We start from the raw sequence: 27,951 nt of genomic DNA on the forward strand, positions 1-27,951 counted from the left end.
ATGGTTAACATTGTTATTAAGTGTTAATGTGTTATTTTACTTTTCTAAACCATATATCGCAAACACTTAAATATAAAAAGAATAGTTTTTCGAGTCATTTTTAGTTAAACTAAATTAAACTTTTTATATTATCAATTTTTAACGCAAAAGTGAAAGTTTTCCTCTACCTATAAACTCCTGAGAGGAAGAGAAACAACCTCCGAGACAATCTTGCTCCTGTCCAATAACCATTATGCCTCCTCCTGGGATGACGCTTCCATTCTGAAGCCCAGTTCCGCTTGCCTCGAGATGCTGGTTTAGGAAAATTTGCCAGGATCCGTCCTCGCTTTTCCACGTTACAACCACGTGATACCACGTCCCGTCATTTAATTTCCTTGTGTCCGTCACCACGGATTCGCCATTAACGTACCTGGCCGAAAACGCGCTTGCCAGTTAAGTTTTTCAAGTGCCACTTTAGATACATTTAAAATTTAACACTTTTTTCAAATGATTGATATTAATGCATTTCTTTCTGCGGATTCATATAATAGCTTTCTGGACCCATATTGGTAATCTTGTTTGTTGTTTTAAGCTGGCCAAGAGCTTTCCAATGGGATGTTCGTAAATAGTTTGAAAGAACATCTCATAATGATTAACTAAAGAAAAAAGTTTTACTTTGAAATAATATTGAGCGATCTTTTAATGCTTTTCCGTTTTGATCATTGTTGCTGAAATAGGTAGTTAGATTTAATTCTATAAAATAAAATTACAGTGTTAAAGCCTCGAGGTTTGTAAGAGTGAAGACGTCGGCCAGTCGTTTCTTGCCAATCGCATAGGAGAAAGGTGTCCCCTGACTTTCTGTATAGTTGGAGAACATGTAGAACGCAACAGTAATTTCGGTCATGTTGTTACCAAATCCATCTTTAAAGTGAACGTGGTGGTAGGTATTGGGATTGCTGAACGAGAGATCGAAGTCCGGAAGCAGTTCTTACAAGAAAAACACATATCACTCACTAAAAGCGTTATAACTTGATGTTTTTAGTACCATTTCAGATGTAGTACACCAAAAGCCATCGCAGACTCGCCGAATCTGTCGATCAAAAGCCATCGCAGACTCGCCGAATCTGTCGATATATTATACAAGCAGAGGATGCCAGAAAAACAACTGGCCTGCAGTGAGGTTCGAACTCACGCCCTCCGATCAAGCCGGGACCGTCGCTCTACCAACTGAGCTATGCAGGCTCAGAGAGGAGCGAGTCGAGAAACAACCATGCGCCAATACTTGCACATTCTGTTAGTACAGTGTTTCCCAAACTTTTTTTCTCGCGTACCATTTTGAGCTTTTGTACAGTGTTCATGTACCACCTAAGTTACATCTGACTAGAATATCTCAAACTATACCTATTTTAGCATATAGATAAGAAAATGAGCATGTAGCTGTATTAGAGTTTAACAACTATCATTCCAGGAAGACTTAAAAGCCATAAATTAAGCAAAACACAGCAAATAGTTGTAATGCGATGGATGTAGTTGTTTTTTTCGCGACCAGCTGGTTGAGATGTCGTCGGGAGTATGCTTGGTTTCATAGCTGAATTAGCAAGCGCCTTCATACAAACAACATATTGCGGAACAGCTTCTCTATTGTGTTCAATAGCGATAAACCCGTAGTTTATGTAGCTTAAGTCTGGCTGTACTTTCGTTTAGACATGTTCCTAGTATAGTTAAATTAAACAAAATTAAATTCTCACACTATTCCTCTATTTTAAAAGAAATTACAGTAGTTCAATATGTACGAAATATCATTATACATATGGCAATACTACACTGCTGCTCTTCAGTTTATTACTACTTACATATTAAACCAGCCAAAAATTAACGATTTATTATCTTCAACAAGCTAAGTGTTACGTCATAAACGTACGAAACCTCAAATTAAAGGTAATTAAAACGCAACATTGCAAATACCCAATCTGAAAGTTTTAAAAGTTGAAAGTTTTCGCAAGTTTATACATATATGCTTTAAAAAGTTTTCGCAGATTTATACGTAGTCGCGTACCACCTGAAAGACTCTCGCGTACCACAGTTTGGGAACCACTGTGTTAATACAAGCAACTTCACATTGGGGGATCATCAATCCGTATCAATCAATGAAAGACACACACACATATGTGTTTAATAACAACTGTGATCTAGCCCTTCGGAAGCTGCTTTATGACCAACGATTACGGCTTCCGTATCAATAGTACACCGAAAAACCATCGCAGACTCGCCGAATCTGTCGATCTATGATGCAAGCAAAGCAAGCAAAAAAAACAACTGGCCTGCAGTGAGGTTCGAACTCACGACCTCCGGTCAAGCATTTCAGGTGTATTGAGGTATTTATGAGTCAAACGCACTTTTCGAAATACACTCGATATGCTGACTGAATTTGGTGCTTGCAAGCATAGTTTCACGTTAAATATTACTCACTCGTCTCGCAGCTGGCTCCAGTGAACGTCGGGGCACAGGCACACCGGTGAGAATCGACGCCGTCGACACAGGAACCCCCGTTTGCACACGTCACACCAACACAGTCGTCGACATTAACCTCACACAGTTCGCCAACGAATCCGCTTTTACAGTGGCAACTAAAAGCAGTTCAGGTCATAAAGTTTTTGGATTTTTTTTTTGCACTAACTGTATATTTGTAACAATAAATGCAATCGCTTAATAACAAAACGATTTATCACTAAGGCAAAAGTTTTTTTGATAACACCAAACCAACCTATGAATAGCTGAGCAACTTTGTCTTTACTAAATGTAAAGAAGTAAAAATGCCCAAATGTATTTGTATAAAAAATTACATTCCTTATGAGAAAAGTTTTAAATACATTGCGCGGTGTATTAACTTGTCGGACGGTCGAATTTGCAACAAAAAGCCTTGTCAAAATAAGACGTCTCGGTCACCCCTTGACGTTTTGCATTTCAAAAATTTCAGTAACGTGCAAATCGCCAGTGGTTTATTTCTTACATGGCTCCCTAAAATATTTATTTATTTTAATCTGTTTTACAAAATACCGTGCTGAAAATAACTTGCACTCACTCAAAAGCATTGGTATGGTCATGGCAAGTTCCTTGGTTGAGGCATGGCCGACCTATGCAGTCGTCGATATCGATTTGGCAGTCGGTGCCGGTGAATCCAACCGCACACATACAAATGTAATGCGCCACCTTGTCTATGCAAGTTGCGCCATTATCGCAAGGGGAAGTAGCGCATTCGTTGATGTTTATCTCGCAATTGGAACCTGGAAGAAATGAAATAAAACAAATGTCTTTATAATGCGCAAGTCTTGTCGGCAAAACTTTGCAGGCCACTATAGGTTGTGTTTATCAATGTATCTTCCCCCGAGACGTGTTCCGATTGGGAATGGATATAGTAACAGTCTTCCGAAATGCTATAGCTTGTTCATTGCTCCAACGCCTCCAACAGCAAACTCCAAACACAAAATCAGTTTCTTGGTTCGTAAGCAACACTGTACACTAATTTACTGTGTTAAAAAAGTGGTAAGAATGCAGTATACAAAATACGAGTAGCAACGAAGTTGCTGTGCCCACCTACATTCTCGCTACATTACCCAGACATACCTGAGAATCCGGCAGAGCAGTGGCATTGATATGTGGCCAACTTGTCTATGCACGTTGCGTTGTGTTGGCACGGCGTCGACTCGCACTCGTTTGTGTCGGTCTCACACTGAGTTCCCTCGTAACCAGTTTGACAGCGACACCTTAACGTGAAATAATTATACAGCCACTCAGTTTACAGGCATCAATGTCGTTATGAACTGTGATGTTGTCGCATAAAAGTGCTGCTGAGTTAAAGTCATAAGTGAAAGTCCAGATTTACGTCGAACTAACGGTCAAAATCACAAAGCAAAAATGAGTAATAGACTCACGTGTATCCATTGATTTCATCTGTACAGCTTCCTGCATTGTAGCAGGGATTGCTCAAACATTCGTTGATGTCCGTCTCACAGTTAACTCCTGGTTGTGATACAGTTTGTAAAATATATTATGTTAGAATAATAGAGTAAAACAAAAGCACAATCTTATGAAATGTCAAGTAAAAACAAAGTATAGTGGATTGCAGAAACAAGGGACTTACCTGTATACCCAGGAAGGCACACACAAACATGACCTGCGCTACCAGATTTACATCGCGCGCCGTTCTTGCAGGGATCTTTAAAAAATAAAAAAAAGTTATAATAGCGACCAATTTTGAGTTAACCATTACAAGGCATATTCATCTTACCGAGAAAACAGCTGCTAAACGGTAAAGTGCTGTTCACAACATGCAAGCCCAATATCTGCTCTTCTGAAGGTATACCACGTACGTGTAATTGAATGCCTAAAGCAGCAAAATAAAGTAATAATCAAATAAACTAAACATTGTATACAAATAGCAAATCTTATTGTTAAATTAGAAAATTTTGATATTATTTCACAAACCAAACGCGAAGATATTCCATGACAGTGTTGTTGCAATATAAGCGACAAAACAATTAGACTGGTGTCTATAAAACATTTGTAAAGATTCCTCCCTTGGTTAAAGGACGTACCGTGTTGAGCTGTGTTTAGGCCGTTTTACTTCCCATACTTGTAGGTGAGCGAGGAAAATCAGCGAACTTTAATGCGTCTCGTATACATTATATATTATATTGGTGATTTTAGGGCGTACACTACAGCCAGATGGTCAACCTATGGCAAATTGCGCAAGGGGAGCGTTGTATAGGCCTACCCAAGAAATATTACAAGTAAAGTAGGCCTATACCTGATACCGATTTTCTAGTTCAATAGAAAATTATGCAATAGCTGAAGAATTAGTTGTACTGAGATTACTTCTAATCTATAAAAGAATAATCATTGTCATTGAATATATTCTTTGGTGTGCATCTGTTAGCCATGTTTCCTTTACAATAATACGTTATCGCTGTAATTATATACACTTTAGTATTCTTTATATACACTTCACTTTAAGACACAGTAACATTAAGTAAAAAATTGTGCTATTAGTCGCTGACTGGTTGGCCACCCTCGCGATGGGATAATCGCTTTCTCACAGAGAGACGAGCGGAAGCTATCCAAATCAATGTGAACTCAAGTTTGCCAGCCGCTCACAGTCGGTAATGTAAAAGAGTAGCGAAACAACCGAAGCACTTTCAAGAGAAAAAGTTCTCCACCGTGTTCCTGATTTGGCAGATTAGCACCGAGTATGCTTTCCTGTGTTGCTGTCATAAAAAAGCCGGTTGGAGTTGGCCTGAGCTGGTAAAATGGAACCGAAATCAACGTATAAAGAAGAAGCACAGTGGATATATGTTTCCACTGGACAAACTCAAAAAGATAGTTTTTCAAATATAATGTGGTTGTTTATTGTGCTTTTTCATATGGCTTTGGCAGTGGACTGCTGTCTTCACGATGGTTGCGACTGTTCGAGCACAACTGTTATTTGCGAATCAGTGGGGCTAAGCTCATTGGTTGCAGTCAAATATCTCCCAAGCGACACCAACACGATGGTTATTACCGGCAACAGCATAGATGAGGTAAGATTTTTGGTTAAAACTATCGCCAAAATAACTTTCCTAACTTTTATTCAAACAAAATAAGTTTATATTTATTTTTTATGTATAGTTGTTGTGTTTATTACATTTTCGTTTAATACAGAAAAAATGACACATTTTGGCTTATTGATATCCTGTGTTGACCTGTAGGCCTAGAAGTTTTACTTCCACGTAAAATTAAAACGAACGTTCATAAAATGTTATTGGTTGTCAGTATATCAAAAGATCTGCGATCTACTTGCCAACCGGTTAAATAAATGCGAATTTATTGTATTTGTGCAGATTACAAAAAAATCCTTCTTCAACCTAACTCAGCTTCACACGATTTATTTACAAAAAAACAACATTGCGAAACTAAATATCGGAAGCTTTGAGAGTGCTCCAGTGCTGAAATTGCTTAATCTTAGCAGCAATAGAATGACAAGCATTGTTGATGGAACCTTTAGAGGACTTGATCGACTCACTTTTTTGGATCTAACCAATAACGAAATTACAGGTTGGCCTTTTTTATAGCTAACATGTAGAAGAGAAGAGTTCGGGAATTCAAATTTACCTAAAGAACACTTTATATCATCGTACATAGACAGAGGTATTTTTTCTTTGCTTCATGGTATTCAGGTTACGGCCCAACCATAGGCTTAGTCAGGGCTAAAATAAAATAGTCGAGTATCTCTAATGTATAATGACCCGCAGAGATTGTGCGACCCATCAAGAAGTCGCACTGTGTTTTCTGATTATTTCTAATATTTAATAATTTTTTACAGCTTTAGAAGAAAATGCGTTCAAGGGATTACTTTCTTTGAGTGAGCTATATTTGTCCGACAACGGCTTGGCCAATATTCCTAATGGGGTGTTTGCCTCACTGCACAACCTGAACCACCTCAAACTGAATGGAAATAAGATGGTCACATTACCTGACGGCGTGTTCAGTACACTCAACAAACTAGCGGAGTTGTACCTCAGCTACAACAGGTGAGTAAGCGGTAATGTACTTTACGAGAGTATACAACGCAGCCCGTGACTATACGTTTACTCGTCAATGTGTAAGATGTGGATTTTGCAAATAAATGTAACGTAAATTGTTGCAAGTTGTAAAATGTTTACGAGACATAGTGTGTTACTATATGTTATTTCCGAAGTATGTTACCTTTTGCCTTGTAAATGTTGTTGAAAACAGAAGCGGGCGAGTGAGTCCATACCCCTATTTTTTGCCTAATATTAGCTTTTTAAAGGCTACGCTCGTTTACTGCGTGACATTCTTGTTAAGTTTTATCAACCTAATGTATATGTGGCATGTGTGTTTTGCGCTTCACGCATATGGGTTACCTAATTATTTTGTATAGCCACAATACATAGAATAAAGAGTAGGGCGGCCGACCCTATTCATAGGACTTTAATTACACTTGATCTATATTACCAAAAGCTAGTACCGTCAGCCCAAAAAATCAAATAATCGATTTTTTAGCAACGTTTTGCGGACATCTCTTTGAATGCCTTCAGACTCGATTTCAGTTCAACATTTGCGCACGAGTAATTAAACAGAATTCTTAAGGTTATTTGTTTGTGATGCCAAATTATGACGTAAACGAGGTTTTTATCTCTCAACATTTTCAATCCTGAATCCAATCCTGGTTGTAAAACGTGTAATATGGAGTGAAGTCAGTTAAAGATAATTTTTAAGTCGAGGTAGATTTTAAAGTTTTTATATTTAAGCGATTCATTGCGAATATCATTACTAATCCATGACATATAAATATTAAGCGTGTATCGCATACCGCTTTGACTCGATAACCTAATATCTGGCGTCATCCGAGCAACAAAACCTATTTTAGATAGATTACGGCGTGACAAAATTTAGCGAGTAAGCAGCCCAGGAGATGACTTTCAATTGTACAGCTTCCCTAAGTATTGGAATTTTCTTGTTACAGACTGCACACAATAACTTCCGCCCAGTTTGAGGGCCTGGGCAAACTAGAGCGGCTCGACATGCAAGGAAACCGCTTGCTAGAGCTCGATCCAGCGGCTACCGAGGGAGAAAACCTAAATCGCAGGGCATGCCTTCAGGTACCGGTATAGGTTGCATTTTTTTGTTATGAACACAGATAAACGAAAGTTAGTTTTATTGCACATTATACTTTCATACAGTATAACATAAAACCCATGGTCTCCCAACATAAACCAGTGAACCGCTGAAGTGTAATTCTAGATTGTACCGTAATTCATGAGGCTGTTTTTTCGTGTCTTTACACTACGTGCCTATATCCCGGTTTCATTTAAGTTATTGCATAATTTTTTAGGTTTCTAGAAATATTTCTCATGACGAGAAATTAAGAAATTCAGGCGTTTGAAAAAAAAATAAGAGAAGGTGTCCTATTGAGTATGAATAAAATTATGTGACACAGAAGATTGGTATTAAGCGTATCTAAACTGACAAAAAAAGAGTTACAGTTGTCATATTATCACGAAAAATAAACCCGAGTTTAGAATATCAAAAGTTGATTGATTTTTTCTTATTTATTGAAGACGAGCGATTTGCCACAAAGTCAATTCCACCAGCCAGGTCTTCTTTCTGGATTAAAGCAGCTTAAACATTTGGATATTTCCAATAATTCACTGACGACGATGAGCGCATTATCTTTCATATCTCTAAGAAAACTAACCTTGCTCAAAGTATCGGCTAACCACTGGAGGTATTAAAAGTTGCCTGGACAGCTATATAACTAAACTATTTGTTATCTGCCCTTTTCGTGAGGTTCACTTTAAAAAAAACGTTAAATACTTGTTTTTGCATCTGTATGCTCTTTAAAAGACTTTAGCTTTCGTGCTATATTTTACAAAATAGTAATACTATATGAAGCTACCTGCCATAACGTATGGAGTACTTCAATAATATTGCACCATTGCTCTAAAGGTGCGATTGCAAGCTCAAACGAACTTTATTCCACATGCGACAAGAACATGACGACGATGTCCCCAGACACCATCACGTGATATGTTGGCTCCCGGTGAAGTTGCGAGGTGTTTCAATCGACGATCTCAAGTTTGTAGATTTAGAGGACTTCGCCAACACAACTCGTCGTAAAAAAATTTCACATTCAAGCGTATTAACAAACCAGCCCACGACTTTATCAACGGTGAGTAAAACTGAAGTTTATCGCTAAGCTCTGGTTTCCTTGTTGCACTACTTGAATGCAATGTAACCCTTTATGCAACGTCAACGTCGTTTGGTGCAGGCTGAAATCCAGACAAAGAAAACCTTTTCCAGCGACCTTTCCACAACCTTCAACGTTTTGCTAGGCACGTCTGGACAGCGCTTATCGCCGAACAAGCCGCCAGCGTGGAGCCGCCAGCCAGTCTCATTTCCTACCTTCAATTTACGTCAAAACGCTGCAACTGCAACGTCACACGACAGGGTCGACGCAACGGCTGATGGGAATCGATTTAGGAAATTGGTAAACAAAAGCTGGGTACTTCAGTAAGTATTTCCAAATTATAAACACAATTATGCGGATTGGGTAGCATATTGATGCATAGCGATATTAGTATCTTGTAGTCCAAAAAAAAAACAAAGCTTTGAGAACGTAACAATAACATGCTTTGAAAATCGATGTAAAACAAGAAAGTGCAGTTGGTAAACGTCCAAGACCAGTGGTTGGTCATTTAAGGTATTTTCGGGGACCGTAAAACTTGCATACACAAGACCAATTCAAAATATACTAAAAATAAATTTCCCACATGAATTGCTTAGGTATCTTAAAAACAGGCCAAAATTGAAGCAATTTAAAAACAAGGCTATAGAGCAGTGGTTCTCAACCTTTTTAGCTTACGGACCGGTAAATTTGAAAACAAGTTTTGGTGGACCTTCAAAAATCACAATCAACGCAAAAATGTAATTACGACAAAACTATATGCAACTTAAAAGCAATGAACGGAAACGTCAATTTAATAAGCAATTTGCTACTGTCTTTTTGATATCACACGTGTTTTACGTGGTTCATAGAAGTTTTTGGTTTCAAAGCTTAAGACTTAAACGAGTTGTAGCCTACTATAAACACTTGCACCATTGTGACGAACAATAAAGTCCAAAGTAAAACATTAACTCTATGTTGCGTCACAATGCAGGAAATTACGGAACTGGCAAAGTTCTACATTTGATCGAACCGGCGGTTGAGAACCACTGCTATAGAGCAGTGGTCCCCAAGTGGGGTCATCTGACATTTTTGTGGGGTCGCCATAAACTCATCATATTTCCGTTTTAGTACGATTTATGTATTTCGTTTTCTTTACAATGACGTCACACTAATAAACGTGACTGAGTGTACCTTCTACATAAATTGCTGCTATAGCTCTAAAGAGCTGCTAAATCACCTAACGTGACATTTAGCAACAATTAGCTTTGATTTAGCGCAGCGAGTATGGCACTTTTGCTCGCAATTTGTTTCACTATGACATTCTTTTAATGAGATATAAAGGGATGGTTTTTCAAAAATGGTTCGTGAAGCGGGATTTCAGCGCAATGAGGTTATTAAAAGCGAACGTGTGCATATAAAGGGTTGGTTGGTCAAAATGTTAACTTTTTGTTATTTAACTTGGGAACGTAGTTTGCAGATATAAGGAGTTCGCTTTATATTCCTAATTATGACAGCGGATGCAGCAAACCGTATTTATTTTAACTCGTCTAAAGCCACACAATCAAAAGTTTCAGTAAATATTTTCGTAATGACTTCGATGCAATCAACTTACCCGACTCTATTCAATTTTGTTATTAAAACCCCATCCCGTTTTTAAACACATGATTTATGAATCTGGACAAAGAGCAATGAGCATATTAATCACTAAACATCGTAGGCCAATATTGCTTGGAAGTAGAGCATGAAATGCGGTTATGCTTATATAAAGTGGATGCCAAAACTAGTGGAAATACTATGCAACCGCAACCATAGCACTGAATGCAATTTATTGTTGAAACAAAGTGAATTTTTTATGTTCGTTCGTGTGTTAAATCAAATTAATTTTGTTGTGAACAATTTGCGCTCGTGCTGCTTTATTCAAGCATTATCTGGATTTTTTTTATTCGTGTCTCAAAACTAAATGGGGTCGCGATGTGAATTATTAATTGCATTTTATTTAAATTGGGGTCGCTTATTAAATAGGTTGGAGACCACTGCTATAGAGCACTGGGATTTCACTTGCTATTTGTTAAGAATATTTGACTAAAGCTTTTTTTGCAGATGACTTGACTGTGTATTATGGGTCATTTAAAATATTTTTTTTACAATACTGGATTATTTGTTCTTTGAAAAATTCTACTTACTTAGTTTTAACCATGAATCTTATTTCGCGTTTTTTAAGTGTCTTTAAGTCTATCAAAAGTGCTGTTTTAGCCATACAGGTATTCGGTCGTTTGTGTAGCGAAACGGGTGTTGTATCAATATGTATAGCTCTAACAACTTTTGTGATTTGGTAAAATCATATGAAAGGCATGACATTATATAGAAAAATGTGTGAACGTATGTTGTGTGCTTAATGCATATTTTTGCGCTTCGCGCGAGCTTTAGGTAAAAATTTAGCACGACTTTATTAGACAACAAGAGCTTTCCTAAGGGTTTTTGCTTAAAGACATGTTATAAGGTAACCTTGTGATGTCATCTTTGAAAATTACGTGGCCAACTTTTGTTCTTGACGTCGATATAGTAACGATTACAACGTTTTCGGATTTTAAAAAAGCAGTAAATAGATTTCATTTTGCACAAGCAATTTTAGAAAGACAAGTAAACAAGTCTATTCCTCTCGGCGTCTTTACTGTCTGAAATTATAAGATAAACGCCAAAGATCGTAAGGCTGTAGGCCCATGTTTCACGTCTTAAACTAAGCAATGAAAAAATCCACATGTTTGAAAAACACCTATATTCGAATTAAAATATGTCCAGCTTAGGCCTATACTATTGATTTGCTCATGTTATTCGTTAAGGTTCAACAAAAGAAACAACAACCTATTTGACTACTCAGACACTGAAGGTTTGTGTGAAAAATAAGCTAAATTTCTCTATTTAAATAATATCTACATTTTTTTATATTACCGTTTTATTCATAAACCGTCCTTATGGTGTCCATATGACTGTTTTGTTGCTATATTTGCAAGTTTAACACTTAACGAACTGGCAATGTTTTACTGATATATTTACAATTGTAAATTACATTTATATATGTACAATAGTAAAAAAATTAAAATTAAAAATGGCGTTAGTCAAGCAATGACAGTTCAATTGCTGGTCATACACAATTACACAACCAAAATTGTTAGGAACATTAAATGTATGTCAAGCTAAAAATATATAGGTATATCATTAGATTTGGAGCCATAGCGAAACGCAACCCATTTTTTTTAGACTTATTTCGAAAACAAGTCAATCTTTTAAATGAAACTAGTGTTATTTTTTTTAAGTCAGGTAAAGTTAATGCAAGTTTAATTAAAACCCCTTTGTCATTATGGCAGCACTGGAAGTCCAAATGCAAAAGCATATGTACCTTTCGCAACCTACGCGACTTACGCGTGCTTTTAACTGTCCCGCTTCAGATAAGAAATATCATTTAACTGCAAGACATTGACAATATCTAAGTTTAGATATATTTTAGTTTTCATGATTGCTTAATAGATTTTCCACCGTATGAAGAAAACAAGCCAGCACTGCAGCAAAATGAGTTAATATCATGGCTCATGTTGGTGGCAGCCATTTTCACCGTGTTTGCCGTAGTGGTTTGTGGAGTGGCATTTAAAAGGAAACACGACCAAGAAGGCGGAAGCTTATGCGGGTAACCTGGAATACTGTATATGATTTTTACTACTTATCTTATTAGCGTAAAAAGCTGAAGATTGTAAAACCGTTTTTAAATATCATATAAAATATATCACCTTGTACAGAGGTTAATATAATATGGTCTTGGAAATTACAAGTTTTACCAAGGGAAACGTTACGTAAGATTTACACCATTATTAAGCAATTTCTATTTGCTCATATTAGCAATGGGCGACTTATCGCTTACAAATTGGCAATTATGTTTTTTTGGATAGTACTAAATAGAAAATACTATAAAAAAGTTTACGTAGCAATATTTGTATAATCTAGCGTCAGAGTCCCTACTGCTCAAATGACATTAGCATAACCAGTGACTTTACACTTGGTAATCGTTACTTATAGCAAAGCAAAACAAAACATATGTAACGTAAAGCTAACAGTTTTAATAACCACGGTTTATTTATATAGATGTTGTTTTGGATCGGACAAGACATCAGGGCCATACCCATCAGACTCTGTAAGGTAATACCATGCAATTCAAGTAAACAAATCTCGTAAAATATTCTGTCGTAAATCATCGATGCTTAAAGGATAACTTTACATGATAGATCCTTCAGCAATTATCCTCTATTATATGACAATCCACTTGCCCGAAGACCGCTTCCCCGACAGCCAGCAGTCACACGCCGTGATCACCGCAACCAAAGTCTAAGTGCGATGAGTGCCTTGCAAAATGGCATCGATGTAAGATGGACATGCGGTGGCTCGTTCGGCATCGGTGACTCGCGCCCACGATCGGTAATTCCTGGACGCTTTATATCCCGACTCGGGGCGGTGTGTACTCCTCCCATTATTCCGCCACGAGATCCACTGGATTCAAGCTTGGAAGACGAGGACACAGGTAGCTCAAATAGCGACCGAACGCGGGCTTCGACACGTCGTGAGGAGTTGCACAGGCATCTACACCTCATGTCCAATAACGGCGCGAGCGCTGCGAGTTTATCGGACATTAGCACTTTATCACCGCCCTTACACAGCTATTCGAACAGACGATCGTTGCAGATTCATGTGATTGAAAAAGAGAAGCGATTGAAACGGGAGGGTCCACGGTCGTCATCTGAGAAAAGTTGCAGGCGTCAGCCAGGTTGCGTTTCCAATTCGGTAAGCCGTAACGGAAGTGACGTGTCAAGGAAGAGCAGGCACTTGTCGAAGAGAAGTACAAAGCGCGATCACGACATGGCGCTGGAGGTCTTAGATGAAGGCAAAACGGCTCGTCACAACAAGAGGGACAACTACTCAAAAGTGCATTGCAACAGACGGTCAAGGGCACCAAAAACAGCGAGCATTGGTTCCAAAATGCTGTTGGAAATACCGCCAGAGAACAAATATCGCACATATTTAGATGACAATTGCCTTCTTGGATCTGTGGCGCCGCGTAAGAAAGTTCGACGGGGTGCATCTGCGCGCTACTGCGGAGAGAAGCCGGTCGATTACTTTTACCAACAATCCAACAACCGAAAAGTGAACGCCAAGTCCAACAAATATTCGCCCGATTGTAAAATAACCGAAGTTTCTTCTGTGCGTCGCTCACAGAGTATGAATCATAACAAAAGAATGGATGAGGTTGATTTCAAGTTTCCACCACCGCCACCTTTACTGAACATAAGCAGTGAAGCAGGTAGCCAAGCAGAGAGTTTATCACTATCGGAAAAGTCGTACAACTTGAATTTGCCGTCTCCGCTGCCATGTGGAGATGGCGAGTTCGATACACCAACTTTAATTTACAGAGATAGCTCATCAAGTCTTTCCTCTAATGATGTGCGAAACTACTCGATTCTGGCGCTTTGCTCAAGCGGACACAAGGATGACGCCAACTTGACAAGTAAATCCACCCACAAATCGGAACGCAAGTTCAGGTCTGCTTTACACTGTCGATTGGATTCTGTTGATTCGATGCACGCATCACGCGACACAAATTGTGAGTCCCTTTCCGAGGATTCCAGTGCTGACTTCGACAACAACAAAATACAAGCGTTTGATGAAGTGGTGTACCGTGACCCGAAACCCTCGCTTGACGTACCGCGTTATAAACACGACCATAGAAAGTCGATGCCAATCTTTGATGAGGTTATGAGATACGCACAACCGTCATATAAGAGTAGCTTAGCGGCAAGTGAGATTACTTGCATGGGATCGGACAGCTTTATTAACAAATCTGTCTCGCGTTACCCCAAATACCATCAACTGCTTGAAAATCGAAGTCATCGTCTTGATCTTTCTCTCACTGATTCGGAATGGGAAACTACAGTAGCTGGAAGTCGAAAAATTCTGCCTACCAGAAGCCAACATGGAAGGTCAACCTCTGGGTCATCTGATAACAAACAGTTACCGGAGGCAACACAAGAGACGGAATCTAACTCATATAAAACAAAATTGCAGCGACGTCAGTTTAGCGGACTTTTCACAAAACAAAGTTGGGGTTCTCAAAGCAAATCGGAGTCTAGTCAAGGTTCGCAGAGTGTTTCTTCCATTGAGTTTGAAACCCGGAAATTGGACGAAGACGGAGATCGGGCTAACACATACCAAGCGCTTCACCAAATGTATTCAGGCGAAATGTTACAAAGCACTAAACCCGCGGATTCACGGGAAAACAAAAGCAGATTAAGGGCGCCACCCCCGAGGCTTCTCATAAACACTGGTAAATCTACCACTGTTGACGTCGCCGGGTCGTCAACTGATGATGTTTCGACAGACATTGAAATGCTTGATTTAGGACCTGCCTAGGTTTTATTATTTCATTTGCTTTTAAACTTGGAGGAAATATCACATTTCTTGATTATTATTGTAATATGTTTCACTATTGCTGCTCGTTTTACGAGTAACACAGTTTTAAAGAATAGTAACTGTTTTGTTTGGCTTTTGGGTATATTTTGATGCTAAAAAAGACGATTTTAAACAAAACTACTAACCGCTGCAGTTTTGGTAGCTTGTGGACCCTTTGCCATCTGTATGGGTTGTTGCTGGACATTTATAGCACGATTGTTGCCCCGTCTTAAACTGATATGTGTTTAGAGGACAAGGGTAGCAAGGCTCTATGCCAGTCCAGGAGGCTTGACCAGCAGTACAAAGAGCTATAACACAACACATAAAAATGTTTAAAAAATCAGCAAGTTAAAAAAGGGTGTAGCATATTTAACTATAAGAAGGCTAGACTAGAGATGCGATCGATCTATCTTTAAAATAAGGATGTCTGTAAAAAGAGATTTCCATAGCAAAACGATAAAAAAAAAAATTAAAAAAAAAATTAGATAATATAAAATGACTTGCATTTACAGTTTCCCTTTGTTAAGAATTAGACAAAATAATTCTCAAAAATACAAACAATAATTTTATAAGATGCCTTGAACATAAGGATAAATCTAAGAATTAAGGACAATATGGAAGCTGATCTTATTGACTTGTTTGTATCTGTAGACAACCGACCCGAACCTATAGCACTTAATTTAAAACTGTCCCAAAAGCCACTTGATTCATTTGCCAACATCGATATTAGCCTAATTAATTAAACAACTCGAACTTAAATCGGTGCATAAATAACGAATATATTGCTTCATAACAAATGGACCCTTCGATGGGTCATTAAAAAACATTTTTTGTGAGAATGCCTGTTGAGATATTTTTTCCAGTCAGCCAAAAAGTTTGGCCTACTTACGACCGCATTCCTGGTATGAACTGGTTCCAGTGGCTGTTGTTCCAGTTTCTGGGGGGCACAAAGTACATTCCACTTCACCAAATACGTCACTATAGGTGTGTACTGGACAGGCGATGCAAGTCTCAAGTCCGTTGTGTGAGTGTGTACCAGGCGCACACAGATCTAAAAAAATAATGTCATTAACTCTGCATGGAAATATAAGAAATAATGGAATTTAACTATGTGCTCAAAATGTTTTACTGTTAAATTTTTTTTTTTGGATATGTAGCCTATTTTCGAAATGAAACTAAATCGCGCTGTTGGCAACAAAATGTTATCATCCTAAAGTCTAAGGGCTTACAAAAATACCGACTCACCTTTGCATTCTGCCCTGGATCGTGCATGAATGCCAGGCGTGGAAGTGTCGTCGGGACAAGCCTTACAGGATAATTGCGCTTCAACATCCTGATAATACCCTTCAGCACAACTTACACATTCCGCCGTTGTGACGTCATAGAAAGTGCCGATTGGACAATTTACTGTAATGGAATAAAACAAAGCGTTGTTTCCTTGAGTAGCCTACTGCAATTCAGTACTATGCCTATTAGTACCAGATTTTTATCGTCGTTAAAGTTAAAATTTTGTAGATGTACGTAGAAAATTTGGCGCTAGTCTAGAATCCTACCTCAGCGTTGAAACGATATTAAAGCAACGCACATTACTTGGGTGTTGGTGGGTTAAGTATTATTATATTTATTATTTAATAATATTGCTTAACCTACCCAAACCTAAACGCTAACCCAAATAATATTTGTTTTGGTAGGATTCTAAACCAGCGCCGAGAATTGTCAACCATGTTTATTTTTTGCAAAGTTTAACCAACTAAGTAAATGAATTTTTGCTGGTTAATCGTGCATGAATTTTTGCTGGTTAATCGAATCTTAATTATTTTTATATTGTATCCGAGATAATTTTTCTAAAAAAATCGTTATGGCCCAAAGGCGTCGTGCGTCTCATAGCACCCTCGATTTCAAAGTTTTGGCAACTTATACAAGATATTACATTTTTTTCACTTTGCGCGAACCGATAACATCTATGTTACGTAGCTTTTGTATATAAAGTACCTAACATATTTTCAACCAAAAACGTTAACAAAATAAACCTTTAGTGTAGTTTTGTTTAGGTACTTTATTCTGACGTCACGTTTATATGTACCTTTCTGACGTCACATAATGACGAACGTCTCATCTCACGGTCATAGGAAATGTCTCATATAATTTAAATTTTAAACAGTTCACTTTCTTTTAGCTTTTTGTTGGCATTACTTAATAACTTTTAGACTTTGAATTTGTTTAGAATGTTTTGTTTGTTAATTGCTACTTGATGGCAAGCTTTTGTAACAAATTTACTTCATTTGTAGTTTCTACATTTGCAGGTATTTTTAAGATTTCTATGTTGTTAGAAAAAAATCGTTTCAACATCTACAGCAGTAGTGCCAGTGGAATAAGTGGATCTAAAATTTTTATTCGCGGCACACTTTCTAAAAAAACAGCAATTTTCTAATGAATTAGCCTTAACACATGGCAAGACAAGTCAACGTATTAAAATTACCAGTTTTCTGATGGACTATGTGCATTCAAGTCCAGCATGCTTGCTCGCATTTTTGTGATTTTTATTATTGTTTATCGCCGTTTACCACAACGTTAGCAATAGCAGCTGACATGTTCAAATGGTCTGGCCAAAGAGATTATAACCATGAGTACAAACTGTGACGCAGCCCATTGTTCTACTTTCGACAGCGTTCCCCCAATGCATATAATCTTTTTGGCCCGGCTAATAAAAAATTACGAAAATTCCGTCGTTAATATTATTGCGCATTTGACTTTATTATGCAGATGGTCTTAATACTATTGTTTTAACGATTTTTCTGCTTAAGGTTTTGTTGCTTTTTATTTTTAGGTCTTATAGTCCAAGACTCCAAGCTATAACAATTGCCACGTTATGGTAAACCGCATTAAAAAGAAAATAAATTTTCGGCCCATATAATTAACAAAAACATATTTCGCTCCATGAAGTATTGCTTTAAAACGTAAGGAAGGGGCGCATGATTTTTTCAAATAAAAGTATGGACGAGGCTATTAGACAAGCCGTTACAGAACTTGAAAATTCAAAGTACGGTAACGGTAGCTGGTCTAGAATTCTAACACATTTTCGTCCGGGGGTTATATTGCGGGTTAGGGTGAGATTTAGTGTTTGGGTCAAGTATTATTATTTTAAAAATTGACATATTTATATGCCTTTCCTTACAATTTTAACATTGACCACTTGTTTCCTTAATGTTAAATAAATGTGGTAGGATTGTAGACCTACCCCCCACCGGTCCATTGTGGTAGGATTCTAGACCAGCGCCCATTTTCCATATATGGAAGAATGGACCGGTCCCCAAAGTTCAATAAACGGCATTAGAATTAGTTTGCAACTAACAAATAACTTCAGCAAATTATTTGGGTTAGGGTGTCAGTTCGTGTTTCAGTGAGTGTGGGTCAATTATTATTATATATATTTTTAAAACTATTGCTTAACCTACCTAAAAGCTAACCCAAATAATGTTTGTTGTGGTAGGATCTAGACCAGCGCTGAATTTTTCCAACCCGTTGACCGACCTTGAATTCGGGCGCTGGTCTAAAATCCTACTACATTTTTGTCTGGGTGTATAATATTTCCCAATGCTGTAAAATAGTGTAGTGTAGCCACTAGCCAGACACCGTTGAAAAAAGCATCAGTCAATTGAGTGTGATTGATTTCCAACAGGCCACATTCTTGTGTGAATGTTTATGTTACCAGTCATCACATTAGGAAAAAATGGTAAAATGATTTTTAGCAGGAAATTTCAGAAGACATATTGAGCTGAACAATATCAGCAAATTTTAGAAAGCTGTATTTCGCCATATATTTGACTGATTTTGGCAAAAAGTTTTAGCTTGACAGACACTGGTGGTTTTATTTAACCCTGACACACAATTAAGATCAGTAAGATATAGACTGTTTTGCTACCTATACTTTGTCCTATTAAAAGTTCAAATAGATTATTAAGAACTAGCACAGTCTGGTTTGTTATATTAGTACATAATTAAAAAGTTGGGCATTTTTCTCTTTTTAGTTGCTCAGTATGTACAAAATTGCAGACTTGTTGAAATGCATTAAATCGCAGGTGCACAAAACATCGTCGTGCTTACAGTTTTCTGTAGTTGTTCATTTATAGCTTGTCAAATTGTAATTTTATTTCAGCTAGCCACATGTTCAGAAGTAGGTTTTGCCGTAAAATTTTAATCTGCATAAACATCTCCCATGAAATATCCGAAGGTTCCATCTGGTCAGTGTCTAATAAAGGGCCATCTGCTTAAAAGGGTTGTTATTCATTTAAAATGATAATAGAGTGCTAGTTTTTATTTATAGAACACATCATTTTACACTTTGTAAAAATGTTATAATCACAATAACTGCAGAAAGTGGTATAAATTAGTTCAATTACTGCAACACAATTTTTAGCTTATGTACTTCTGTTTTTTATTTATGATAACTAGGGCGATTGTTTTCATTGACTTCATTTACAAAATGCATAAAAATCATTTACAAAGGTTACAAAAGGAGCTCAGATTGGAGACTTTGGATTTCACATGGGGGAGACGATTTTGCAGCTTGAAATTGCGCGACTGTAATAATATTTCTTCCGAAATTTGTGTGTATGTAATAATCTTATTTGTCAAATTTGCACCGCTGAAAATTAAGTACTGTACTGAAGTATTATACCTTCTTTAAAGCAACATACAGTATCAAGGGGCCGACAAAGTTAACCACACAGACCAGGTTTATTGTATTACATTCAGCTCAAGTATTTTGCTCCATTTTTCGGAATTGATTTCCAATTACCCCATTTACTATCTCAATAATATGCCAGCTCTTTTTGATTTGCTATAAATATAAAAAATATAAGCATTTTTAACAGATTTGCATAAACCCAAGAAAAATAACAGATTTGTGTTATTTTTGTCGGGTTATCAGTAAAGCATGAAAAACAAGTGACTGACAATTCCAAGACACCAATCCAGTACTTTATACAACAAAACAGTGATTGAATTAAGTATTCCTAATAGATACCCTAATTATTTTAATATTATTTGTCAAAATTTCTTATTTTTTTTTAGCTGAAAAAATGGTCACCCTAGTCCAGTGGTTCTTAACCTTTTTTCAGCCGCGCCACCCTTTGGTAATTTTCTCATGCCTTGCGCCCCCCTATGAAAATATTTCGACATTTTGCAATTAAATATCACTGAGAAAACAGGAAAATAGTAAAGGGTGGCACTGGTCGCACGAAGCGCGAAAAATTTTGAGTTTTATTTGGTCGAATTGGCTAAACTGCAACCGAAGAGGCATTTCGCATTGGGCACTCAACAAATTGCGCGAGCTCGACACATTGATTTTATCGAGCTGATTTTGACAAACGTGTTGCAAGGGCATTTACTCCACAGTTGTAAGAGTTATGATGTCGAGCACAGAAAATGTCAAGCGCAATATTAAACATTGCGTTATCGTGTTTCCAAAGATGTAACGACACACAATACAACGGCAATATTGCAAAAACAATATAGTTTCGCGCAAAAAAAGTTCGACTCCCCCTGTTGCTATAGCCTGTTATCATATATAAAATATGGATGGAAAATAGTCCGAAAGGGCGATAGCTTTTATCGTTTATCTATAAGTTAATTTAATAGGGCGGTGATACCGTTGATTTTCTAAAAGGGTGTTAGAAGATTGGCGCGCAGCGCGAAATTTTTTTCAGTTTTAATGTTAAAGTTGGCAAAAAACATAGTTTGTATGTAGGAATTATGCCTAACCCAAACGAAACCATTAAAATCACTGCAAAAAGTTAAAATATTGAAGTCGAGCTTGCGCCCCCTTAAGATTCCTTGGCGCGCCCCCCCCCCCGGTTAAGAATCGCTGCCCTAGTCATACAAATAGGTAAAAATTTGTTTGTGCTTGGTGATAAGTTGAATTAAACTAGGCCATGTCAGCCTTTAAACTGCTAAACTTACAAACATTTGATTTTAATTGTTTATAATTCGCAAAAGATTCGCAACTTGACAAGTTATAAAATGTGGGCTGATTCAGGTGCAGGGTTCACTGCAATAGAAAGGCAGGTTAAATTGTTTGAGAAAGACAATTATGTAATTAGGAAATTTGCTTATATTTTTGGCGAGTTTGATTTTGAAAGGTCTGATGAGTGCAAAATTTTATAATAACTCGATAGGTGTGTGTACTTTTTACTCTATTGTTGTATACTAAGTATTGAAAATATACTTTTTTGGCTAAATACTTAGCACAAAGGTGCTTTCTGAAGTATTATGTAAATTTTGATTTGATATACAACTTCATTCGGATAAAGTAAATTATATCATGTTGTGTCATAATTTTAAGACACCCTTTCTTAAAATATTCAAGCCTAATCAACTAAAAATCCTCCCTAGACAGATTATTGTAACTACTCTGGAAGTGAAAGATATCGATCCTGTGAAAGAAGTAATAACGTATAAATTTAAACTTTCATTTAACTTTCAACAATAAAAGATCATTTGTCTTCCGTATTCTAACTTGTTCCCAACCAAACAGTGTTTTAGAAAATGGCTGAATAAAGATAATATATCTAACCTATTGGTTTTGTTGTAGTTGCAGTAGTCCTCAAACCCCCAAAATGTTTTGCTACCCAATTAGTTGACTAACCAAAAAACATTCAGTGGTATAAGATTGCCTTTTGTTTTTGTAGTGTAAATATATAAAAATGTTGTTAATATCAAATTCAATTTGCATATCGTACAACAATAAATGTAACAAGTTAAAATTTTATTAGTAAACGCTTTATTTTCCATGCATAGCTGCCTTGGATGGTTGCAGACGGCAGTGCAACGAGAAACAGTTTTTTTCTCTTGCACTTTTTGTCATGTACCGTCTAAAACTCAGTAGTATAATCAATTTTTTAGGGTACTGAAAAGCCGCAAAATATTTAGTGCCAATTTTTGCCCTTTCAATGGTTTTAACCATAAAACTTTCTCTATCTTTTAGCTGCCTAAGCTAAGTACCCATGAGCTACTGTTGTTTTAGGTATATTTTTGTAGGTTTGTAGCTAAAAAGTTAAACCATGTTAGTTTTCCTCAAGGGAAATCTTTAAATTTACTCTATATTAAATAAAATACTTACCACAAGTAGCTGCTTCACGTAACACAGCACCTAATGGGCATTTAAGTTCTGGGTGTGAAGAGGTATAAGTATTGGGTTTGTACACAATGTAAATTTTCTTTGTCTTGTTTTTGTTGTAGACAGAATACCTAAACAGAAAAATATTGGTGGTTAAACAATTAAATCCTGCTTTGTGTAAATTGCATCTGCTTTTCTGCAATTTAAAATAATGTCTAGGCACCCAAGACCTATGCGGCCAAATATGCTCAGAGGCCCTAACAACTATGGTATGAGACCACCAGGAAACAGTGGTTCTGGTCCACCCTTTCCTTCAAGAATGGGTCCCCCATTCGGAGGTGGTCCAGGTCCTGGTCCAGGTCCAAGAGGAGCCCCACATATGGGCTGGAGACCTCCCCCAAGAATGCCTGGAATGGGAGGCCCTCCTATGAGACAAGGTTCCCCAGGAATGGGTATGCCAGGTGGAATGCCACCTGGTCCACCACCCCAAGGCATGATGCCCCCAGGTCCAGGTGGCAACATGCAACAACACCCTGGAGGAATGGGACCGCCAATGTTTATGGGTCCACCTGGAATGGGAATGGGTCCTCCAATGGATGACCCAAACAAGGGAAATTTTCTCATTGGTTTTGATGGGGAAAAGACTGATTGGACAGAGCACACAGCTCCAGATGGTCGAAAGTATTTCTACAACTGCAAATCCAAAGAATCCAAGTGGGAAAAGCCAGAGGAGTTAAAAACGCCTGAAGAAAACCTGCTCGCTAAATGCGCATGGAAAGAATTTAAAGCAGAATCTGGAAAAATGTATTACTATAACTCTGAAACAAAGCTAAGTGTATGGACAATTCCAAAAGAATTACAAGAATTGAAAGATAAAATTGAAAACATGAAAAGTGAAAAGAAACCTACACCTGGTGATGGACAAAATGTCAATGACAATGTAGCTCCAAACATGCCCCCAGCTGCGATGCCACAACAGGATGGTTTCATGCCTGGCGTAATGCCTCCAATGGATATGAATTCACAAATGAATGTTCCTGGAGGTGGTATGCCAATGATGGATCCAATGCAAATGATGATGCAGCAACAAATGATGATGCAACATCAAATGACAATGATGGCAAAACAGAATAAAAAAAATAACAAAGCAAAAAAGAAACAGGCAAAACAGGAAAAACAGGAGCAAACTGAAGAGGTTTCTGAAGATGAAGATGAAGAAATGGAGGAAGAACCTCAACCTGTTGAAAAAAAATCTACTAAGCCGGAGAAAAAAGTTGAAACCCCAGAATGGAATAGCAAAGAAGAAGCAAAGGCTGCATTTAAGGAAGCATTAAGGGATAAAGCAGTTCCAGCAGCATCTACATGGGAGCAAGCAATGAAGGTGATTGTTTCAGATGTCAGATATACAGCTTTAAAAAAAATGAGTGATAAAAAACAAGCTTTCAATGAATACAAAACACAGCGTGGAAAGGAGGAAAAAGAAGAAGAGAGGATTCGTACAAAGGAAAATAAGGAAAAACTTCAACAATTTCTTGAGCTGCATCCAAAACTTTTAAGCACAACAAGCTACAGGTCAGCCGACAAAATGTTTACAGATAATCAAACCTGGAAAGTTGTGCCAGAGCGAGAGCGCAAAGAGATTTTTGAAGATGTTACATTTGTGTTAGAAAAAAAAGAAAAAGAAGAAGCCAAAGAGTTGCGTCGAAAAAATATGAAACATTTCCGACGAATTCTTCTAAGCCTGGAGAAATTAAGCTATAGAACTACATGGTCTGAATGCCAACAACTTCTTATGGATAATGCAATATTTGCTGAGGATGAGGATTTGCAAAACATGGATAAAGAAGATGCCCTGATTTGTTTTGAAGAAGTAATAAAGGAATTCGAAAAAACAAATACAGAAAAACAGGAGCGCAAGAAAATGTTGGAAAAACGAATTTTTCGTAAAAATAGAGAGCGCTTTATTGAAATGTTGGATGCACTACATGAAGATGGAAAACTGCACTCAATGTCTACTTGGATGGAGCTTTACCCAGTAATTAGCGGTAATTCCATATTTAACAAAATGCTTGGACAACCTGGCTCAACACCACTAGATCTTTTCAAGTTTTACGTAATTGATCTCAAAGCAAGATTTCAAGATGAAAAAAAAATTATTAAAGACATTTTAAAAGATCAAAGTTTTGATGTTTGGACAAACACGACTTTTGATTCATTTGCATTGGTAGTCACCGGTGACAAACGAGCTGCTACTCTTGACGCAGGAAATATTAAACTTGCTTTTAATAGTTTAATTGAAAAGGCAGAAGCACGGGAAAAAGAAAGAGTCAAAGAAGAAATTCGCAAGCAAAAGCGAAAAGAAGCTGCTTTTAAAAGTATGCTTAAGCAATCAGCACCACCTCTTGAAATTGGGACCGATTGGGAAGAATGCAGGAGTCGGTTTGAGGCTGAAGATTCGTTCAAAGCCATCACTGTGGAAGCAGACCGCATACGTATTTACATTGAATTCCAAGAAGGCTTAGAAATTGCAGCCAAAGCGATTAAGGAGAGGGCGGAAAAGGAAAAAGAGAAGAAAAAGAAGAAAAAGAAAAAACATGGTGGTAAAAAGAATCGGTCCTTGTCCGAAGAATCTGATTCTGAAGAAGAGTTTGAAAGAAGAAAGACGAAAAAGCGAGGGCGTTCGCCATCATCTGGTTCTAACAGCCCTTCGGATTCCGAAAAAAGGTTAAAAAAACATAAAAAGAAAGCAAAGAAACATCATAGAACTTCCCCATCTCATGACCTATCCAGAAAACAAAAGAAGTCTTCCCAAGAACGAAGAAAAACTTCCAGAAAAAAAGAAAAGAGTGACAAAAGTGATGATGATGGGGATTCTTAAACATTGTTTGAATGTGCTCAATGGTTAAAGAACAATCATAAACAGCTGTTGTTTGTTGTAAATATAATAAATTTGTAACTAAACTGAAAAAGTGTTCCCACTTATGTTTTGTTATGCCTACTGAACAGCTTTAAGGTAAAAAATCAATGTGTATTTGGAAAAGACTGTATTAAGAAATTAATCCACAAAGCTTCACAAATTTCAATATTGGCAATGTAGAACTTCTAGGACTAAACGGTCCCCGTCAAAACGTGTTAAATAATTTAATATTACAAACAATGTTCCCCGCGAATTTATTTGTTTTTCCTACAGCACATTAATGTGTTTTAATTACCAAATATTTTTTATTTCTAGGATTCAGTATTCGTGTGGTACCCACTGTATATCAAAAAAAGGTTAAAAACGTTCCTTAAAACCAAGAAAGTTTACCTTATTTAAGAACGCGTCGTTAAACAAATATTAGCACGAAAATCAACAATTATAGGTGGTCAGCAAATAACAAAAAAAAAATTCTGAACAAAAATTTTTAAACACACATTGCAAGTTTTATACTAACTGATTTGAAAATTGGTGGCTAGTATCAAGTTGACCAAAAAATTCGCTCATCTGCCCATGTAGTTGTCTGCTTCCAACCACATTGTCGTCATTTGAAATATTGACTTCTCCTGAAATATACATTTAATAAGAAGGTATAATCAACCTTTAATTAAAGATGAGATAAAGCAGGTATCCAATCGCGTGTTGATTGAGCCAGACTATCATACAAGCAGTGTTTTCTCGAGGGTGCGCTAATAGGCAGGCAAATTCCGCAGTAAAATTGTTTTTTGCGCTCTTCGTTGCTAATTTTAGATCTAGAAATTTTGTTCAACAAGCATGACAATTTTGAAACCTTACCTAACGTTATGCTACAAGAAAGAACCCTTAGAAACTTACTGTTTCCCGTCGAACTCGTACGCAAATGTGCAACTGAAATTTACCCAAAATAGAAGCAATGAGATACGAAGCAGCTTTATTTTGTTAAGCTGGCAAAACGTCTATTTAGAAAGTTACCTGACGCGTTGAGCACACGATGAATATTTTTACATCACTCAAACTAATGGCCGTTATTAATATTCAGGTTTTAGAGCACAGTTCACCAGTTTCTAGCTGGCCTATGATTACATAAAAATGCTTAACAAAAGTTTTTAAAGACGTCAAATTTTATCGTTTTTCTTATTGCTACCAAAACATTGAATAAGGCCGTTATATTTGCAACGTTATTTTACCAAAAATTCGAAAATTGTACACTAACTGCATTGAAAAATACCGTAGGTCTACTACAAAAGCACACAAGATTTGCACCAAAATGGTTTGCATTTATGTAAGTAAAATGGAAAAAATATAGTTTGGGGGTATTGCCTCATGCCCTCCTCCCTGGATCCTTACATTTAATTCGTTAATAAAACTTCACAATTGCTAGTCTAGGATATACGAGGAAACTTATCGAGGCGATACGTGTGTACTGTAGTAGACTAATAATAATTTGACGTTGTTGTTCGTGCTACATTTAAAATGGTCTGTTACTGGGCATTGCCTTTCCAAAAATGTTTTTTCTTAAGTCGGGCTAAATTACCGCGAATAGTGTAGGTGACTTCAATAAAGTGATCCATTTCGCCACTCTCTGGAATTAGACGTAACACAGCATCGTCGCTCATGCTGAGAATTTCGCTAAGATCGAGGTTGGCAATAGGTGACGTATTTGGCTCTTCAGCCATTTCATTTTCACTTGGCCCATAGTCATATCCATACATAGCGTCATCGGGAATAGGTTCTTCGTCGCTTCTGTGTGAAGGCAGGAAAACAGAATTTTGCTTTTTCCCATAGTCCCATATAGCCTAATAAACAAGTTGTGATTCATTTTGAATTTAATTGTTTTTGCAGCAAAGCTCGATAAAAAACCCAATTGATTTTATACTAAATAATAGAACTGCACAGTTTTGCTTGGAACGTTACCATTATTCTGATGTTAAAATATGTTTTTGCTTATGCCTAAAAAAAACTGTTGCGAAAGCCGATAAGATTATGATTCACAAAAAATAATAAAAAAATACAATTTCGTTGATTACCGTACTAACCTTCGCAATCGACCTTGTGTTTCCCGTCGTTTTCGTTTTGCAGCTGCGATATAAAAAAATTTCAACAATAAAGCATATTCCGATGGTTGTCGTATTGGTTTTATCATAAAAAATGTCAAACAAGTTTTATCATAAAAATGTCAACAAAATATATATTGCTTAATTGCAATATTAAAAAGACTCGTGCACCAAAAAGAGCGCCGACGGGGTAAAAGAAACATAAAAGACGCAATGAAGGAATGTGAAAACGCGATATATTATAGGGCTGGTAAAAACTTTAGTTAAAGTTTTCCAGATATTTTTATTTATTGGTTTGATACACAATAAAAGAAATCGCGAGCAACACAATTCAATTCATATTTTTTATTCTCAATATTCATCACGAATAATTAACGACGAACTGTAATTTAAAAATTTAACTTACGTTCATACTCGGCCCCATAGTAGCTGTCGGAATCTCCTCCATAACCAGTATAATAGTCTCCTTCATCGGGGGTCGGTGGCAAAGGTTTTGGAGTTTGTATGCAGGCCACATGAACTGATACCAAATTGCAGCGAAGGTTAATTGCAGCTCGTTCACACCACCGGGGAACCTGGGACGAAAGTACGTGCTACAACTGTCAACCTGATTTTTAATCCATTTAACTGG

The 27,951-nt window shown here is 37.2% G+C and overlaps 3 protein-coding genes across 3 annotated transcripts in view; 2 read left to right on the forward strand and 1 right to left on the reverse strand.

Moving 5' to 3' along the window:
* The window catches only part of LOC146164379 (sushi, von Willebrand factor type A, EGF and pentraxin domain-containing protein 1-like), a 111,458-nt gene that overhangs the window by 53,820 nt on the left and 29,687 nt on the right, over window positions 1-27,951 (reverse strand). Inside the window, exons 20-35 of the mRNA XM_083380719.1 lie at window positions 27,727-27,895; window positions 27,303-27,345; window positions 26,801-27,009; window positions 25,745-25,853; window positions 22,314-22,441; window positions 16,439-16,600; window positions 16,083-16,244; window positions 15,340-15,501; window positions 4,268-4,363; window positions 4,121-4,195; window positions 3,912-3,999; window positions 3,604-3,743; window positions 3,062-3,263; window positions 2,449-2,606; window positions 750-966; window positions 168-409 (exon numbers count right to left, since the gene is read on the reverse strand). Coding sequence (XP_083236845.1) covers window positions 168-409; window positions 750-966; window positions 2,449-2,606; window positions 3,062-3,263; window positions 3,604-3,743; window positions 3,912-3,999; window positions 4,121-4,195; window positions 4,268-4,363; window positions 15,340-15,501; window positions 16,083-16,244; window positions 16,439-16,600; window positions 22,314-22,441; window positions 25,745-25,853; window positions 26,801-27,009; window positions 27,303-27,345; window positions 27,727-27,895 — 2,362 coding nt within the window. The remainder of the gene's footprint in view (window positions 1-167; window positions 410-749; window positions 967-2,448; window positions 2,607-3,061; window positions 3,264-3,603; window positions 3,744-3,911; window positions 4,000-4,120; window positions 4,196-4,267; window positions 4,364-15,339; window positions 15,502-16,082; window positions 16,245-16,438; window positions 16,601-22,313; window positions 22,442-25,744; window positions 25,854-26,800; window positions 27,010-27,302; window positions 27,346-27,726; window positions 27,896-27,951) is intronic.
* LOC146164381 (uncharacterized) lies at window positions 5,201-15,337 on the forward strand. The gene is made up of 11 exons (XM_083381381.1): window positions 5,201-5,555; window positions 5,856-6,069; window positions 6,338-6,545; window positions 7,502-7,637; window positions 8,097-8,263; window positions 8,485-8,707; window positions 8,807-9,048; window positions 11,545-11,591; window positions 12,230-12,386; window positions 12,839-12,892; window positions 12,979-15,337. The coding sequence occupies exons 1-11, from the start codon at window positions 5,286-5,288 to the stop codon at window positions 15,152-15,154; spliced, it is 3,894 nt and encodes a 1,297-aa protein (XP_083237507.1). The 5' UTR covers window positions 5,201-5,285; the 3' UTR covers window positions 15,155-15,337.
* Window positions 22,437-25,493, forward strand: LOC146164382 (uncharacterized). Its single transcript, XM_083381382.1, has one exon. It carries the CDS (start codon window positions 22,522-22,524, stop codon window positions 25,186-25,188), a length of 2,667 nt encoding a protein of 888 aa, XP_083237508.1. The 5' UTR covers window positions 22,437-22,521; the 3' UTR covers window positions 25,189-25,493.

The sequence above is a fragment of the Ascidiella aspersa genome, chromosome 2, assembly GCF_963924565.1.
Source record: "Ascidiella aspersa chromosome 2, kaAscAspe10.2, whole genome shotgun sequence".
NCBI classification, from domain to species: domain Eukaryota; kingdom Metazoa; phylum Chordata; class Ascidiacea; order Phlebobranchia; family Ascidiidae; genus Ascidiella; species Ascidiella aspersa.